Source organism: Microcaecilia unicolor, chromosome 8 (assembly GCF_901765095.1).
Source record: "Microcaecilia unicolor chromosome 8, aMicUni1.1, whole genome shotgun sequence".
Taxonomy (NCBI): Eukaryota; Metazoa; Chordata; class Amphibia; order Gymnophiona; family Siphonopidae; genus Microcaecilia; species Microcaecilia unicolor.
Window position 1 is genome coordinate 195,431,349 of NC_044038.1, and position 19,630 is coordinate 195,450,978.

The 19,630-nt window shown below is 48.9% G+C and overlaps 1 protein-coding gene across 7 annotated transcripts in view; it reads right to left on the reverse strand.

The window, feature by feature from the left end:
* The window catches only part of ZBTB46 (zinc finger and BTB domain containing 46), a 343,478-nt gene that overhangs the window by 239,341 nt on the left and 84,507 nt on the right, over window positions 1-19,630 (reverse strand). For 5 of the 7 annotated variants that reach the window (XM_030212915.1, XM_030212912.1, XM_030212909.1 and 2 more), the window contains exon 3: window positions 9,942-10,220. In XM_030212915.1, the coding sequence (XP_030068775.1) occupies window positions 9,942-10,220 (279 nt within the window). The remainder of the gene's footprint in view (window positions 1-9,941; window positions 10,221-19,630) is intronic. The other 2 variants (XM_030212914.1, XM_030212911.1) reach the window with 1 other exon arrangement.

The following is a 19,630-nucleotide window of genomic DNA, read 5'->3' on the forward strand; positions in this document are numbered from 1 at the left end:
CATGACGTAGCTATAATTCGGGTTTTTTTCCCCACATGCATCACCTTGCACTTGTTCACATTAAACGTCATCTGCCATTTATTTATTGTTACATTTGTGCCCCGCGCTTTCCCACTCATGGCAGGCTCAATGCGGCTTACATGGGGCAATGGAGGGTTAAGTGACTTGCCCAGAGTCACAAGGAGCTGCCTGTGCCTGAAGTGGGAATTGAACTCAGTTCCTCAGGACCAAAGTCCACCACCTAACCACTAGGCCACTCCTCCACTCCAGTCGCCCAGTCTCGTAAGGTCCTTCTGTAATTTTTCACAATCCTCTCGCGAGTTAACGACTTTGAATAACTTTATGTCATCAGCAAATTTAATTACCTCACTGGTTACTCCCATCTCTAAATCATTTATAAATATATTAAAAAGCGGCGGTAGGTATTTAGGTGGTAGTTGTGTTTTCTCATACTCTGCACATTTTTGTATTCTATACATTGTGTCAGTTTTCTTTGAGGCAACCTGAACTTTCAGAGGGGTCTTCCAGTTTTTCAGTAAAGTACTTTTCATAACAGAATGAAGAGGAACTGTAATACCCTCTCTCTAGGTGGAGAAGCATAATCTAGAATTTGAAAAAGATCTAATGAGGTTCTGCTCTCTTTCTAGTTAAAAAGGTATAGCTTGCGTCATCTCACGGACAAAGCCTTGAAAAGATATACTTTCTGGGGGACATTTACACCTCTAAGGTGGCGGAGGTGGTGGCAGATGAAATGTCATAGGACTCCTCATCTGAAAGGTCCTGTAGGATCCTGATCTGCCTCCTAGGAGAGGTCTGACTGACTTCAAAGTACTGCTCATAATGAGTAAAGTAAAGAGTGTCGACCAGAAAGTCAGCTTTGCACTGATGTGCATCAAGGCATATGAGCTTCTGAAGTTTGAAAAAACTCCTTTGCCAATGACAATGCAAGCGTCGGTCAGGTACAGGCTGCTCTCAATGGTCAACGTTGAGCCTGTGTGTGGTACCTCTCCTGCAACACTCTCTCCGATGTATCCATGGGCTGTGCTAAGGGTGAGGCTGGTGCAAGCACCCTGTATGCCTGTATAGACTGCAACTGCAGTAGCCCTGAAAGCTTCTCTTTGAGCATAGCCTGGATTTCCTCATGAAAGATAGGCATCTGTACTGGCTGAAAAAGCTGTGAGACATAGCCTGTGCACGTGTAGGAGATCTGGAAGACCTTTAAAGCTCATATGAGCTGGAGAGGAGAGCAGTAACTGCAGCATGGATGCTTCCCATGCATCGAGTGTCTGGAGGAAGAACGATAGCGATGCTTTTCAGGCTTTTTGCGCTGCAGGCCCTCGATACACACAGCACCGACGACGAGGACGTAGAGTTCTGACATGATTTTATTTATTTATTTTTGTTACATTTGTACCCCGCACTTACCCACTCATGGCAGGCTCAATGCGGCAGGCAATGGAGGGTTAAGTGACTTGCTGCCTGTGACAAGGAGCTGCCTGTGCCGGGAATCGAACTCAGTTCCTCAGGACCAAAGTCCACCACCCTAACCACTAGGCCACTCCTCCACTCATGGCATCAAGTCTCTTTCTATGTTACACCCAATGCTGATGCAGGGTCCGCATCAACTACAGAGTCTCCTGCCACACTTGATGCAGATGTCAATGCAGAACCAAAACGTTTTTCACACTGAAGCCTGTGGGCTTTAAGGGGACCTCACCTGCATATGAAGGCAGAGGTTATAGTGAATGTCTCAATGGTCTGGACCTAAGCACTGCACACTCCAGTTATGAGGGTCTTTGCTTGAAATAGTCCTATTATGTTGAGTACATTTCTTAAAGTCACTTTGCACCCTCAATGACATGGAGTGAAAAACAGCCAATGCAAGGTGAAAAGGCTCTATGGGCTGGGAGCGGCCAAGACAGTCCACCTGGACATTGCCCTTGCCTGCTACTACTGACAGAACCTACAGGTGCGTCTATGCCCAGTGGCAGAGACTCTCAACTTCCAAAGCCAACACCGGGTTCCGGGTGCCACCTTGTTTGTTTACATAAGCCATCATTGTGGCTTGCTTGTCATCACCCAGACCATCTTTCCATGAAGCAGGGGAAGGGACTCCCTCAAGGTCAGGTGTACTGCCCGTCTCCAGGTGGTTGATGGTCCTTGACGACCTCAAGGAGACACCAAGTCCCCTGGGTCCCCAGCCCAGCAATTAACGCCCCAGCCGAGTAGCATCGCATTATTGGTAACTACCACCCGCTGAGGAGCTTCCAATGATACCCCCTCCCCCCAAATGAATGAAGTGACCCAGACAATCCCACCAGTACAGACTGGCTCATGTCCCGGCTGACAAGAGGCAACAGGCGATTGAAATTCTTGGAGATTGTGCTCCACCTGGACAACAGTACAAGAGTGCCCACTGAAGAGGTGGCATGTGCACTCTTACCCAAGGCACCAAAGGTTGCCAACATCGAGCACAAGAACTGCAGGTAGTCCCACACCTTGGAAGTTGGAAGCTCACAGAACCTGCACTTTTGAGTGTGTAGCTTTGCAGCTCGATCCTCCGGGAGGAAAACCATCCCCCAAGATGTGACAAAATCAATCTCTTAAATACTCTAGGACCTCTCTCACCCCCCCCCCCCTCCCCCAGCCATTCAATTATTCCCCTAACCTTGCTTACAGCAGAAGTAACTGTGTGTTTTCTGTTCCCTGCTGCATAATGCAGAAAGTTTCGGCTGGTGGTGTGGTTTCGAGTCCCCTGAGAAGAGTATTATCAGTTGTGCACACTGCACAGACACACTTAAGAACACAACTCACATCAGCCATTGATACGGCATTCGCAGTCATGCCTATAGTGTGGCACCACAATGGCTTTGGTTAATGTTCTATAATGTTTCAGGTATGCCCTGAAGTAATTATAGAATTAGCACTCAGCACATGAGACTGGGGCACCTAAATTGAGGCACCGGGAACTGCTGCCATAGAGTAGACAAAGGAATTAATTACCCATTAAGCCAGTTATTTAGAAAAAGAAGTTGACTGGTACTCTCAGGAAGATGACCTGCATTTGTCAATGATAAATCCTGTTTTTGAGAATAAACATTCACATGGAACAGGGGTTGCTGGAATACAAAGAAAACATCTTGACAATTTTGAGAGAGCTGCGTACTCAGTGCAGTGTCTTCTCCACCAGTCTAAAATGTGAACTCTACAATTGAAGTGGGCTCTGCTTTATAAAGTTCCAACTCACCTATAGCCTGTTGGTAGTTGTCATCATTGCAGCTAGGTGGCAGATTGAATTTCATTTTCTTCTGCATAGAGAAGGCCTAAGGCTTGAAGTTTGATGGAAAGCCAAGTATCTTCACATTCTGTATGAGTAAGAAATGTCAATTTCTTGAACTGCACATCCAAAGCACACGCTATGGACAAATTCATAACATTGAAACTTTGCTGCAGCTGCTAAGTTCTGAACAAAATTTCTCCTTAGAAAGAATTATATATGCAGCCTCATCAGACATGGTAAACTCGCACATCAAATGGCAAACTGTTGCCAAAACAACTGAACAGGACATATTTCTCTCCATCAAGGTGTTCTGTGGCAAATTTGTATGGTTTGAGCACTTTACAAAGTTTTTCAATCTCCCATTCTGCCGTTAAGAGTGCAGGCGAGTCTTTATGCTCTGCCAAAGTTGACATTACTGGATCCTTTTGTTTCAGCAGCCATTCCAGCATGTCAAAGGTACTTTACCATCTTGTTAGCATATCTTGGATCAGCAGCTCTTCATGCAATTCTTTTAACTGCTATTGTTTATCAAGCTCAGAAGTGTTGGCAGAATGGTGCTTGAAGTGACATACTACCTTTAGACATTTAGAGTACATCAATTCCTGCCTCTTGTATGGAATAATTATGTTCTTATCCGATAATTTTCTTTCCTTTAATCATACCAGACCAGTCCAAACTAATGGGTTATGTCCACCAGCGGAAGGAGACAGAGAAAATAGTTCCAACTACTTTGCCCCTTAAGAGTATCGTGCAACCTGGAATGCTCAGTATTTTGAACAAACAATGGTGCTCTCAACTACTACAAAGAAGAAACAGGAAACAGAACCCCCTGGAAAGCCAAGAACATCCAGGGAGTAGACTTTCCGAAGCTCTCGTGCAACCAAGGGACAGCTATTTCACCAATTGAGGAACCAAGTGAGAAACTACTCAGTCTTCAAATCTATCGTGGAGACGCACCCCTGCAGCAGGAGAAATGACTCATGACTGAACCACAATCAAGAGCCGTACAGAGCTGGCATAGTAATGTGGAATGTAGGGCAAAGGAAAATGTTGCCCTTATGAAGGATCCCCCCCCCCCCCCACCTTCAGGAGCCCAACAAGACTCAGTCACATCAGGGGTGGAAGCGAGCCCTAGAAGAAGCACCTAGGAAGGAATGTAAAAGCAGAAAGGAAAGGCGTCTGGACTGGTAAGATTAAAGGAAAGAAAATTATCAGGCAAGAACATAATTTTTCCTTTCTTGTCATGAATACCAGACCAGTCCAGACTAGTGGGATTTAGTGACAGCAGTAGGGCGGGACAATTAAAAAAAAGTTAAAATTAAAAAAAAAAAAAATCAATGCTCCACTAGGACAACAGAAAACATCCATGAAAACATTGATCACCACCCCGGAGAGGAACTGTGTCATGTGGAGAACGCAAGAAATTGAAGCCCTTGAAAGGCACCAGGAAGGGAGCCAGTGCCCTGAGACCCAAACAGCTTGAGAAAGGAGCCAAGGGAGCCACTTAAGGCCCAGAACAAAAAAAAATGTGAAACCCCCAACAGCCATACCAAGGGAAGCCGCCATGGAGACCCATCTCCAACAGCAAAGAACATAGCAGAGAACAAAAACAAATCAGTCACCATAACCCGAAGACAGCCACAGAGGAGAGAGGAAGCAGTATACCCTCTCTGACTTGATGCCATGTCAAATTCCCACTGTAACAGCAGACATGGAGTGGCAAGATAGAACTGAAATGGCCCAGACCCCAACTGGCGGACCAAGACAGCTATGTCCTACCAAGGAGGACATAGGAAGGCACATCCAGCCAAAGGTCCCCTAAAGAAAGGGAACCGGGCCGCAAACCAGTAGCATACACACGGGAACAGGGAGGTAAACCCTCCCTCTGAGGCAGCAGAACAGGAATAGAGCTATGCTCGAGAGCCAGAATCCTGCTGCCTGGCCATCAGCCAAGCCCGGCCCCATAACCTAAGATGGAATCAAGCCCTATAAACAAACAGAGATGGAACCACGCTCTATGACCAGAGAGCAAGTAAGTGTAACGCCCCCACATCCAAGAACGAAGAAACACTCCATCTCTAGAGGGAAAAAAAAAAAACACACTCCCCAAGGAGAACCAAAAAGAAAGAGATGCTACATGTCCAGGGATGAAGTCCCACTAGGGCACCCTAGAGGAAGCCATGAGTGGACAACAGACAACCCATACTGAGAGAACCATGCCTGGATCACTGGAATGAAGCCCGGCCTGACAAGGAGAGAGGTGGCTAGGCTCAATCTCCAGAGACGGAACAAGGCTCAACACTAAAGATGGTGCCAGTCTAACCCGCCAGAGAGCAAGGCACACCATGTAATGACCATTCGGAGAAAGAGCAAGGCTCCACCTCCAGAGATGAAGCAAGAGATGGAGCAAGCCTCGTCAACTAAGGACAGAGCAAGACTTGACATCCAAGAAGGTAGGCAGGTTCACCGGCCAAAGATGGAGAAATGGGCCAAGCTCAATATCCATAGAGGGATGAAGCACAATTGTCAGGCATAGGAGCCTGCTGCAACCTAAAGAGCCGTAACAAGGTTCTACATCCAGATATGGAGTCCAACTCTAGACCCCGAGAAGGAACCAGGGTGGAGATCACAGAAAAAAAAATGCCAGACAAACTACACCCAACATGCAGCCAAGGAGCTACGTTCAATATGGGAGAGGAGGAGCCAAGCCTGGCCCGCAGAGAAGAGCTATATACTCTCCAAGCAAAGAGGTGCAATGCTCAGATTCAGAGATGGGGTAACAGCAGAGATGGACCGCACACTTCGTGGACAGCAGAAACCGCTCCAAATCGGCCGAGAGGAACCTACAGCTGCAGCTCTGAGCTGAAGAGGCAGAAAAGGAAGAAAAAAATCAACCATAGAAATGAAGCTGCTCCCCACATATAGCACTCCACCTGCAGCAAGTGAGCCGCAACCAGACATCGAAATGGGTCAACGTACTACCAGGAAAGGAGTCCCCACATGGGCCCCTAAGGGAGCTACAGAGCGTATCACATGCCACCTACAGAAAGGAGAAGCTCTCAACCTGCAGAGAGGCAGGAACACCTCACTCCCCAAAAGCGAACCGGGCAGCCCAGGCTGAGTAGAACCATACAACAGGCAGACCTGAACCACTCGCCCTAGACAAAAGGGCCATCACAGCAAAAAAAGGACCATGGGTGGAGTAAGCCAGGAAAACTAAAAGAACCCTGAAGGGAAAGAGCCATGCGCCCTCGAGCACATAGAGGAGCGCCACCCAGGAAGACCAGTGCTAACCCAGCCCCAGAAATCACCAAGAAACGCCCATGTGGCGCTCATCCAGCAGAGAGAGACAGCGCTATGTTCCCTCACAAGAAGAGAGCAGCAAGAAAAGGCACAGGATAAGTTGCACTGCCTAGGCTGAAGTGCCACCACTGCCATCAACCTCCATGAGAGAAAGGGGAGCAGCACAAAGGGCACAGACAACAAGGGATGCAAAAGGCAGCCAGAGATAGGACCAAGCACCGGAGTGCTTCAAAGGGAGCTGTCCACAAAACAATCAGGAGCCCAAAGCCAACTAGAGCAGTACTTGGCCTGTAAAGGAGAAGAAACCCTTATGGGCTACCCAGCAACGCCACACCCACAGTCAGGTAGAGCGCCATGCAGAAACAGGGGAAGGTCCCGCGGGTCACATCAGGGAGAGTGCATCGACCTGAAGAAGCAGCCCGACGTGCACTAGAGAAAAAGTTAATCGGAGACATCACGTGCAGCACCAGTGGCACACCAAAAGGGGCCGCAAATACAGGTGCCAACCCACAGATCCACCAGGGCTGGAACCAAAAGGCTGCAAGGCAAAGGAATCGGAGAAGAAGAAGGAATGGAGTAAATGCCCTGAACCCTTTGTTTTTGGAGAGCCTTGCAATATTGTGGCACTATAATCCTGTGAACTTGAGGATGTAGCAGCTCTGATCAGTATTCTGGAGCTCCATTGTGATTGTTTATAAGCATTGCCATTTGCCATACTGGGACAGACCAAAGGTCTGTCTAGCCCAGTATCCTGTTTCCTATAGTGGCCAAGCCAGGTCACAAGTACTGGCAAGATCCCAGAACAGTAAAACAGATTTTATACTGCTTATCCTAGACTACGCAGTGGATTTTCCCATCTTAATGGAAACAGCAGAAGGAGAGGAAAACGCAAATGACCATCAAATGGCCACCATTCCTGCCAAAATGTTGTACTGCAAGTCCTGACTTCAGTGTAGGGAGAGCAGCTTCGCAGTCCCCCCTACCCAGGGCCATTTCTAAAGTCAGAAACGGCCCATTGTGGGAGAGGCAGAGCAAGCCGGCAGCTGTACTAAACTGCCGGCTCTTGCAGATTACACAGCATCTGCCGGCATGCACGCTCAGCTACATGGCAGATGTGTACAAACCTGCCTTTCTGAATAGGCTGACTTTGGCCCAGGGCTCCAGCATCTCAGCCGTTCCTTTTTTTTTTGTAGAAGGCAAATGAGCTTTGTTAGTAACCACCCCCCCCCCCCCCCTTCCACCTTGCCTACCCAAATTAGTTTTATTCTCCTGAAAAGAGGAATAAAGCTAACCAGCAGAATCCAACTGAAAACTACCACAAAGTGCCTAGAAGCTGCAAAGGAGCCAAGGGAAGGAACACCCAAACAATATGTACAGGCTGCAAAGAGGCAGGGGAATGGGGACCTGCAGGAACAAGCAATATGCCTTGCCCAGTGGACACTAAGAAGCACAACTGGGAGCAGCAGAGCAAGCCACATGCTCAACCAGATCCAATCCAGGGATCAGGTAACCTGGGAGCGGCCACTGAGATCAACCTTGCTGTGCGGCTTCAGCCAGCAGAATGGAAAGCTAGGCCAAGGACCAGGAGCTCCAACCTGCACCTACCATTTGCTAAAGAAAAGTACTGGAACTTTCCTAGAGCACCAAGAGTTTATACTGGTGAGTTCACTGGAAGCACAGAGCTTGTTATCTACCTCCGACTGCTGGTATAAGGGATTACACCCAAATGTTCAGAACGGTACAGCCCCAGACAAGGAATTGTTCATTGCATGGATCTCCCACTGCAAAAACCTGCTTGCTCTTCTCACAAGATAACTGTGTGTTGTAAGACCTTGCTAAGAACCCACAGAAGTGTAATGCCTTTCCAGTTGCCACATTCCATGTCATCGCCCTTCTTGGGTAAACTGGCATCCATAGCACAACCTAGAATGAAAGCGAGGGGTGACAAGAGTTAAAACAGTATCTTTTAGATCTTCTATTATCCAACATACCTTATCAGTTTCACTGGCCTGATCCAGCAGCTTTATCTTTTCAATGCTTTTTATTACCATGCCAACTTCCTTTGATTTATCTTGTTTTAAATTTGTTGCGAAGGAAAGCAAACTCAAAAATTTCAGCTGCAATTTTCTCATTCAACCTTTCCCTGAAGTGCTCTACCTAACTGGTATCCTATTCCTCATGTTAGCAAAATCTTCCCATTTTTATCATCGGAATGCTGAGGTTACTTCTGTCAATTCTAACAACTTGATAGTGTCTTATTATGGTTAGCTGCTGCTTCTCCCTTAAATAACCAGGTCAAAACTACCTTCAGCAGCCCCACTTACATGCTGTGTCAACTACCACTAATTTCATTAGTGACTAATATTTACCAAAAATGGTGACACACTTGCTCCAATAAGGTAGATGTGAACTGCTTGCTTACTTTTTCCAAAAATACTGGGATTGCAGGGGGGGGGGAGAGACACGCAAAGAAGCTACTAAGTAGAATTTAAAACAAATCAGCGAAAATATTTCTTCACTCAAGTAATTAAACTCTGGAATTTGTTGCCAGAGAATGTAGTAAAAGAAGTTAGCTTAGCAGGGTTTAAAAAAAGGTTTAGATAATTTCCTGAAAGAAAAACCCATAAGCCATTAAGATGGACTTGGGAAAATCCACTGCCTAGTCTAGGATAAGCAGTATAAAATCTGTTTTACTGTTCTGGGATCTTGCCAGTAGTTGTGACCTGGCTTGGCCACTATAGGAAACAGGATACTGGGCTAGACAGACCTTTGGTCTGTCCCAGTATGGCAAATGGCAATGCTTATATGCTTATAAACAATCACAATGGAGCTCCAGAATACTGATCAGAGCTGCTACATCCTCAAGTTCACAGGATTATAGTGCCACAATATTGCAAGGCTCTCCAAAAACAAAGGGTTCAGGGCATTTACTTCATTCCTTCTTCTTCCCAAGGATGGCCCTTATTGAAACCAGCACACTCAAGTCAGCCACTAGTGCTTCAAAGGTTGTCTACAATGCACCTATTGGGGGGGGGGGGGGGGGGGGTCAACCAGACAATGGAACACCGTCAATATATGTCCACTCACAGCTCTACCTGGTGCTCCTGAGGCTTTGCACACTGAGCAACATGCATATGCTAAGAAAAACTGCCAACATGCTTCTGCAACATCAGCCCCCCAATCAGCTGAAGAAAAAAATGGCAGCAAGGTCCAGGATCTGAAACCTGGATCTCCTGTCAAGCAGTACTGTCAGGCCACCAGATCTGAAAACCAATAATTCAGTTAGTAGGTTAGCGAGATCACACTTATTTCCAACATATTTGTAAAAGAGAAAAGCAATAATAGAACATGAACTTACAAGATAGCGAATGGGTACCTTTAGGCAAGTATTCAAAGAGCAGAGAGTTATCGTCTGTCAGCATGTCAGCTTTGAAGGACAGTAGGCTGTTCTTACTCATAAGGGCTGCTCGTAGGTTAGCTACAGCTGTGACCTGCTGGTGTGAATCTTCCTTTTCCAGGGATAAGCTCTGAGACAGGTAGCTAGACTCCCCTCCTAGGAGAACCTCATCAGCATACAGATCTGCTCGCTCCCCTCTGCTGTCCGAGCTACTGGGTTCTGCGACAGTCAAATCAGCACCTGTGAGAATTACAGCAATATTAAACAAGCTTTTTAATGGGAAAAGGTTGATTTAACAGTGAATCTACCACAGAAATAACTGTACAACTTTCTTCTTATTGTGTACTTTGTACTATATTGGTTTAAAAAAAAAAACAAAATCACATTTAAAACTGAAATTTAGATGAGTAATCCACAGGCCCAGTAACCCATTGTGTGGGTACTAATATATTAATTAATAAAGCACTTCCATTTGAGGTACTAAAATCCTGTAGCAACGATCAGGACCACTGGGTGCTCCTTCACCGTACTTTATCTGGCAAAAGCCATAAGTTCTGGTTTCTTTGTATGACCCTAACATCTACAATAGGACCTTTTTCCCTACTCCGCTTAAGGCACTTAGGCCCTCATGATCCAAAGCCCCGCGCTGTTCCGAACAGCGCTCTAAAAAATGGCGGTGGAACAGCACAGGGCTTTACTGCATAGATGATCAAAGATAATGCATGCAAATCTAAGCAGCGCAATTATCTTTGATCATCATGTAGAAGTGCGGGCGAATTGTGCTGAGCGCATCCTCCCACACTTGTTTGACAGGTCTGGGCTGTCAAAAGCCCAAACCTGTCAAACAGCCTGCCCCGAGGCCCGAACAACGGGGGCTGGAGGTCCAGTGGGTCTCCAGCCCCCCTCCCCCCCCCCAGAAAACGTTGTAGCCGCCGCTGCCGGCCAAACCCTCTCCCACCCTCCCACCCAGCAACGGGGGGGGGGCTGGAGGTTCGGTGGACCTCTGGTCCACCCCGACGATCCCACCCCCCCATCGCTGGGTAGGAGGGTGGGAGAGTGTTTGGCCGGAGGCGGCCACTTCACAATTTCTGGGGGTTTGGGGGGACTGGAGACCCGCCGGACCTCCAGCCTCCCTCCACCCATCGCTGGGTGGGAGGGTGGGAGAGCGTTTGGCCGGAGGCGGCCACTTCACAATTTCTGGGGGTTTGGGGGGGGGGGGGGGCTGGAGACCCACCGGATCTCCAGCCCTCCCTTAACATTGGGGGTGGGGGGGGGGTGGGATCGTCGGGGGGACCGGAGGTCCACCGGACCTCCAGCCCCGTTTGGGTTTGCTTTTGGGGGGGGGGGGGCGAACGGGGGCCTGCCAGCATGCAACTGCATGCTGGACAGGGCTCACCATTCCTCCCCAATGATCTGCAAAGTCTAACGCCAGCTTGGAGCTGGCGTTGATTTTGCCGCGGCCAGTGACCCAATCTTTGGCGCGCTGGATGCTGATCATTGAGGATGAATGCTTTAAGCACTAATTAGCATGCATTTGGCAAGCTACTTGCGCTAAGAGCCCTCGTGTGCATTGTTTCAGACACTTGAGGGCTCTGATCATGGGTTGGCAGCAAACTCCAACGCTAGTATGGCGTTAACAGCCTCTAGCACCGGGAGTTTGCTTTTGATCAATGAGGGCCTTACTACCATCTCCCGATGTACTTATATTGTGGGAGGGAATTTCAATGCAGTGGCAGACCCTGCTCAAGATAGGATAAGTAGGAGCAGGCCCCCTATGGCTTGGGGAGGTGGGGGTGGGGAGGGGAAATCTTATTCCGTATCCTAAATCTTATTGATATTTGGCAAATTCTACATCCGGGGGTGGGAGGGTATACGCGTGTCCAGGACACACCTTGTGGAAAGTCATCTTGATTACATTTTGCTTTTTGATCATTCCATCAACTCAGTACATGCAGCTGATATCATCCCGGGGAGGAGGGGGAGGAATTCTGGTCATGCAATGGTTCAGCCGGGCCACTTGTTTGGTGAAATATTGAGAAGCATCACCGCCCCTATCTTGCACATTGTGCCAAATTGATAAATAGGCAGATTTCATTGTTCCATGCACAGCTCAAAAAGTGAAGATAATTACCTGTAGCAGCTATTCTCCGAGGACAGCAGGCAGATTGTTCTCACATGTGGGTCGGCGTCCACGGTGGCCCAGGAACGGAGGATTTTTTCCAGCAAGAATCAACAAAGCTGGAAGACAGCTTCCGGAACACGAGGGACTCGCACCGCGCAGCCATCTTCCCGCCCGCGCGTGTCCGTTCCCGCCTCAGTTATATCAAAAAAGCAAATAAAGAACAACTCCAAAAGGGGAGGTGGGCAGGTTGGTGAGAACAATCAGCCTGCTGTCCTCAGAGAATACCTGCTACAGATAAGTATCTTAGCTTTCTCCGAGGACAAGCAGGCTGCTTGTTCTCACATGTGGGGTATCCCTAGCAACCAGGCTCACTCAAAACAATGAACATTGGTCAACTGGGCCTCACAACGGCGAGGACATAAAGATTGACCTACGAAGAAACATCTGAGAGTGCAGCCTGGAACAGAACAAAAAGTGGGTCTAGGGGGTGGAGTTGGATTCTAAACCCCGAACAGATTCTGCAGCACAGACTACCCAAACCGACTGTCGCGTCGGGAATCCTGCTGAAGGCAGTAATGAGATGTGAATGTGTGGATTGATGACCAAGTCGCAGCCTTGCAAATCTCTTCAATAGGGCCTGACTTCAAGTGAGCCACCGACGCTGCCATGGCTCTAACACTATGAGCCGTGACATGGCCCTCAAGAGTCACCCAGATTGGGCATAAGTGAAGGAAATGCAATCTGCTAGCCAATTGGTGCGTTTCCCAACAGCAACTCCCCTTCTGTTGGGATTGAAAGAAAAACATTTAGGCGGACTGTCTGAAGAGGCTTGTCCGCTCAACATAGAAGGCCAATGCTCTCTTGCAGTCCAATGTATGCAACTGATGTTCAGCAGGGCGGGTATGAGGACGGGGAAAAAATGTTGGCAAGACAAATGACTGGTTCAGATGGAACTCCGACACCACCTTCGGCAAGAACTTAGGGTGAGTGCGGAGGACTACTCTGTTGTGATGAAACTTGAGGTAAGGAGCATGCACTACCAAGACTTGAAGCTCACTGACTCTACGAGCTGAAGTAACAGCCACCAAGAAAATGACCTTCCAGGTCAAATACTTCAGATGGCAGGAATTCAGTGGCTCAAAAGGAGGTTTCATCAGCTGGGTTAGAACGACGTTGAGATCCCATGACATTGGTGGAGGTTTGACAGGGGGCTTTGACAAAAGCAAACCTCTCATGAAGCGAACTAAAGGCTGTCCAGAGATAGGCTTACCTTCTACACAATAACGAAAAGCACTAGCTGCACTAAGATGAATTCTTACAGAGTTGGTCTTGAGACCAGACTCTGATAAGTGCAGAAGGTATTCAAGCAGGGTCTGTGTAGGACAAGAGCGAGGATCTAGGGCCTTGCTGTCACACCAGATGGCAAACCTCCTCCATTTGAAAGAGTAACACCTCTTTGTGGAATCTTTCCTGGAAGCAAGCAAGACTCGGGAGACACCCTCAGAAAGACCCAAGGAGGCGAAGTCTACGCCCTCAACATCCAGGCCGTGAGAGCCAGACCGGAGGTTGGGATGCAGAAGTGCCCCCTCTTTCTGAGTGATGAGGGTTGGAAAACACTGCAATCTCCACGGTTCTTCGGAGGACAACTCCAGAAGAAGAGGGAACTAAATCTGACGCAGCCAAAAGGGAGCAAACAGAATCATGGTTCCGCAATCTTGCCTGAGTTTCAGCAAAGTCTTCCCCACCAGAGGTATGGGAGGATATGCATACAGAAGGCCGTTCCCCCAATGAAGGAGAAAAGCATCCGACGCTAGTCTGTCGTGGACCTGAAGTCTGGAACAGAACTGAGGGACCTTGTGATTGATCTGAGTGGCAAAAAGATCCACCAAGGGGGTGCCCCACACTTGGAAGATCTTGCGCACTATGCGCGAGTTGAGCGACCACTCGTAAGGTTGTATGATCCTGCTCAACCTGTCGGCCAGACTGTTGTTTACGCCTGCCAGATATGTGGCTTGGAGATACATCCCGAAACGGCGAGCTCAAAGCCACATCTGGATGGCTTCCCGACACAGAGGGCGAGATCTGGTGCACCGCTACTTGTTGACGTAGTACATCGCAACCTGATTGTCTGTCTGAATTTGAATAATTTGATTGGACAGCCGATCTCTGAAAGCCTTTAGAGCGTTCCAGACCGCTCGCAACTCCAGGAGATGGATCTGAAGACCTGATTCCTGGAGGGACCAAGCTCCTTGAGTGTGGAGCACATCTAGATGCGCCTGTTGTCAGCACCTTTAGGGGCTGAGGAATTTGGAAGGGACGTCCCAAGGTCAAACTGGATCAAATTGTCCACCACCGAAGGGAATTGTGAAAGTCGGTGGACAGCTGGATAGCATCCTCTATATTCCCTGCAGCCTGATGCCACTGGGAAGCTAGGGTCCACTGAGCAGATCTCATGTGAAGGCGGGCCATGAGTGTTACATGGACTGTGGAGGCCATATGACCGAGAAGTCTCAATATCTGCCGAGCTGTGATCTGCTGAGACGCTCTGGCCAAGGAAACTAGGGACAGAAGATTGTCTGCCCTCACCTCGGGAAGATAGGTGCAAGTCGTCTGTGAATCCAGCAGAGCCCCAATAAATTCCAGTTTTTGAACAGGGAAAAGACTTGGGGTAATTTATAACAAATACGAGTAGCAGCAGCAGCTGAATAGTCATCTGCATGGACTGTAGAGCTCCTACCTCTGAGGTGTTCTTCACCAGCCAATCGTTGAGATAAGGGAACACATGCACTCCCAGTCTGCGTACCGACGCTGCAACTACTGCCAGACATTTTGTAAAGACCCTGGGCGCAGACGCGAGAAAAAAGGGTAGCACACAATACTGGAAGTGCTGTGTTCCCAGACGAAAACGAAGATACTGCCTGTGAGCTGGAAGTATCGGCATGTGTGTATAAGCATCCTTTAAGTCCAGAGAGCATAGCCAATCGTTTTTCTGAATCATGGGAAGAAGGGTGTCCAGGGAAACCATCCTGAACTTTTCTCAGACCAGGTATTTGTTCAGGGCCCTTAGGTCTAGGATGGGACACATCCCCCCTGTTTTCTTTTGCACAAGGAAGTACCTGGAATAGAATCCCAGCCCTTCTTGCCCTGGTGGAACAGACTCGACTGCACTGGCGCTGAGAAGGGCGGAAAGTTCCTCTGCAAGTACCTGCCTGTGCTGGAAGGTGAAGGACTGAGATCCCGGTGGGCAATTTGGAGGCGTGGAAATCAAATTGAGGGAGTATCCTAGCCGGATTATTTGAAGAACCCACCGATCGGAGGTTATGAGAGGCCACCCTTAGTGAAAAATTTTAGTCTCCTTCCGACCGGCAGATCGTCCGGCACAGACACTTTTATAGCGGCTATGCTCAACTGGAGCCAGTCAAAAGCCCGTCCCTTGCTTTTGCTGGGGAGCTGCAGGGATATGCCTAGGCACGCTGTTGACGAGAATGAGTGCGCTTGGAGGGGGTTGAGCCTGAGAAGGCTGTCGAGAAGGTGGATTGTACATACGCTTATTGTAAGCATATGGATCATTCCGCTTTCCCCTGAAAAAACGTCTACCTGATGAGGTAGATGCTGAAGGCGCCCAATGGGAGAGGTTGTCGAGGGGGGGTTCCTGTTGGAGCTGCTCAACTTTCTCGCCAAAAATATTATTCCCCCGGCAAGGAGCATCTGCAAGCCACTGCTGGACTCTATTGTCCAGGTCAGAGGCACACAGCCATGAGAGTCTGCGCAACACTATACCTTGAGAAGTGGATCTGGATGCAACATGATAAGAGTCATAAGCACCCCTGGACAGGAATTTACGACACGCCTTCAGCTGCCTGACCACCTCCTGAAAAGGCCTGGCGTGCTCCGGAGGGAGCTTGTCCACCAAGCCCGCCAGTTGCTTTACATTGTTCCGCATGTGGATGTCGTATAGAGCTGGTACGACTGAATCTTGGACACGAGCATGGAGGACTGATAGGCCTTCCTCCCATAAGAGTCCAAGGTTCTAGATTCTCATTCCGGGGGCGCCGAGGCGAAATCTCTAGAATTCTTGGCTCTCTTGAGAGCAGTATCCACAACCATAGAGTCGTGAGGTAACTGCAACTTCATCAGCTCAGGTTCTCCGTGAATCCGATATTGGGACTCAGCTTTTTGGGGGATGGTGGGATTACATAGTAGTTTCATCCAGTTCCTCAGCAATGTCTCCTTAAGGACATTATGCAAAGGGACAGTGGATGACTCCTTAGGTGGCGAAGGATAGTCAAGGACCTCGAGCATCTCAGTTCTGGGCTCATCCTCAGATACCACAGGGAAGGGAACAGCCACAGACATTTCCCGGACAAATGAAGCGAAAGAAAGACTCTCCGGGGCAGAAAGCTTTCTTTCTGGTGAAGGAATAGGATCAGAAGAAAGACCACAAGACTCCTCGGAAGAGAAATATCTGGAATCTTCTTCATCCCATGAAGCATCCTCCTCGGTATCAGACAAGAGTTCTCGAACTGCAGTCCAAAACCGGGCCCATCTCGACGCCGAGAAACCCCGTCCTTGATGGCGATGCCGAGAAGTTGACTCCCGTGTCGGCAGCAATGAAGCTCCCTCCAGCGACGTCGAGTCCACCTGGGTGGCAGCCGAGGCCGATGCCGCAAGCGGTACCGGAGTCGGGGACCATACCACAGGCACAGAGCCAGCTGCCGCTTCCATCGACAGTACCGAAGACGCAAGCACCCCCGGAACCGAGGCAGACTGACGCAGCAGCCCCTTCAGAAGACCTGGAAGAATGGCTCGGATGCACTCGTCTAGAGTCGCTGTCGAGGAAGGCTGTGGGGTTGGTGCAGAAGTCAGCATCAGAATCTGTGGAGGCCTGAGAGGCAGTATCGGGCTGTCCGAAGATCGATGCACCGACACCTCTTGTATGGAGGGTGAGCGCTCCTCCCGGCATCGATGCTTCTTGGGTGCCAAATCCCTCGATGCCTCGAAGGAGACCGCTGACTATGTTTCTTCACCTTCGCTCAAAACACGTCACCAGCACTCCTCGGTACCAACGAGGACGTGGAATCCACACGCCTCCTCGGGGTCTGACAGCGGTTGGTCCCAGTGGGCCTGCACAGTAGGAGCCTTCGAGACAGGTGGAGACCAACTCGACGGCTCACTACTCCCAGCTAGTGGTGATGTCCGGACAGCTATTACCTGTGCTCCCGATGTTGATGCCATCCCCGGTGCCGATATCGACGTCAATGCCGAGGAGTCAGTCGGAGCTCCGAAAAGACGGTCCCGAAGAACTCTTCTCGACGCCTGTGTCCGCTTTTTCAAGCTGAGACACAGCTTACAAGCGTCTGGGCGATGGTCGGGCCCAAGGCACTGGATGCACCGCGAGTGCGGGTCAGTACCCGAGATTGACTGCTGGCACCAAGCACACTTCTTGAACCCGCTGGGAGTCTTCGATGACATGGGCGGAAAAATGGCGCAGGCGAAATCAGACTCTATTGTGCCAAGAGGGGCACAAAGAGAAACGCATACGTGCGGCCTAAGGAGGCCGCGACGAGAGCGAAAGAAAACTTAAAAGGGGGGAAAAACAAGAATAAGGGGGGTTTTTTTCAAACTGGAAAAGAAAAAGACCAAGGAGGCAACTAAAACCAAAAAGAAAGCGCAAATAAAAGCGCTAAGACGCCGAAGTCTCTCTCTGTGCCTGAGGGAGAGAGACCGACACGCAGCCACTCTCCTCCACAGAAAAAGAAAAACTAAGACGGAAACGGACGCGCGCGGGAAGATGGCCGCGCAGCCACAGTGCGAGTCCCTCGCGCTCCGGAAGCTGTCTTAAAGCTTTGTTGGTTTTGCTGGAAAAATCCTCCGTTCCTGGGCCACCGTGTGCGCCGACCCACATGAGAGAACAAGCAGCCTGCTTGTCCTCAGAGAAAGGCTTATATGGAATTAGTACATAATTTGACCAGAGATACAAGGGAGCAATGTCATCCACTGTAGAACGCCTTCAATAGTCTTATTCCTAGATGGACTATTACTACGGTACGAGTTAGCAGTCGTTTCTTTAAATATGGCAACAGGATGGGCACGTCTCGCTAGATTAATCCGTGTAGAGATGGGTCCTCATTTTATCCCAATCATTAGAGATCCTATAGGGAAAAGGTGGATTAGCCACCTTGTGCACAATTATGCCATTTTATACACAGCTCGGGATTTGTATGTCGAGGTCCAGACATTCTTCCTTAGAGATTTACTCATGACTATTTTATAGGAGGAGGACTTCTTAATGCCCCAGTTATTCAGGGGGAGTACAAATAGCACTACAAACTTTATCCCAGGCAGGTTTATGATGAGGCTTTACGAGTGGGTAGGTTTTTGGATATGAGCGAGACAGGAAAATTAGGTTCTTACCTTGGTAATTTTCTTTCCTTCAGTCACAGCAGATGAATCCATTACGAGTGGGTTGTGTCCAGCAACCAGCAGGGGGAGATAGAGAGCACTGAAAAACCATAGTGCCTCATGGCTAGCTAGCTCCATCTGCCTCTTCAGTATTTGAAGATTTCAAAGCAGTGTAACACCGCAAAGCATAACAACATGAACTTTCCTCACAGCGGATGAACGCCCCAAAACTGGAGCTATAACTCAAAGGAGGGAATGAACTCATCCTCCTGTAACTGAACAGAAATCCTGAAGACTGTTTTCCAACTTCTCCCAATGAGAGAACATATCTACAGGAAAAACTGAACAGAAAAGTAACGTGAATCACACAATAAACCACTGAGGGAGGGCTCATGGATTCATCTGCTATGACTAAAGGAAAGAAAATTACAAGGTAAGAACCTAATTTTCCCTTCCTTGTCATCAAGCAGATGGTAAAATTATGTATCATACCTGATAATTTTCTTTCCATTAATCATAGCTGATCAATCCATAGACTGGTGGGTTGTGTCCATCTACCAGCAGGTGGAGATAGAGAGCAAACTTTTGCCTCCCTATATGTGGTCATGTGCTGCCGGAAACTCCTCAGTATGTCGATATCAAAGCTCCATCCGCAGGACTCAGCACTTAGAGAATTACACCCACAAAGGGACACTCTGCCCAGCTCACCACCGCCGAAACGGGGGAGGGGAATTAACCCAGCTCATCCCCACACAAGTGGGGGAGGGGAATCCGTCCAGCTCATCCCCGCGGAGCGGGGGAGGGACACCACCCCGCCGATGCGGGGGGATCTGGCTTATCCTGCAACCGCAACCGCGGGAGGAGCTGACTGACCCTAACACCGCCGAAGCGGGAGGGGTACAAAGCTGCCCTACAGCCGCACGAAGTGGGAGGGAGTGCCGGCAGATTTTAAGTCTCAATCCAGCCCCGTAAAACGGAGGGGAGAGGAATGCAGCAGCTCACTGTAACACAAACTCGTCTCAACTCTTGAAGAATCCAAGTGAAAAAACTTGAACACGAAGTCCTCCTGAAGTAACTGAAGACTAAACTTGAACCTAAAATTCAACCAGAATAAAACAGTACAGAT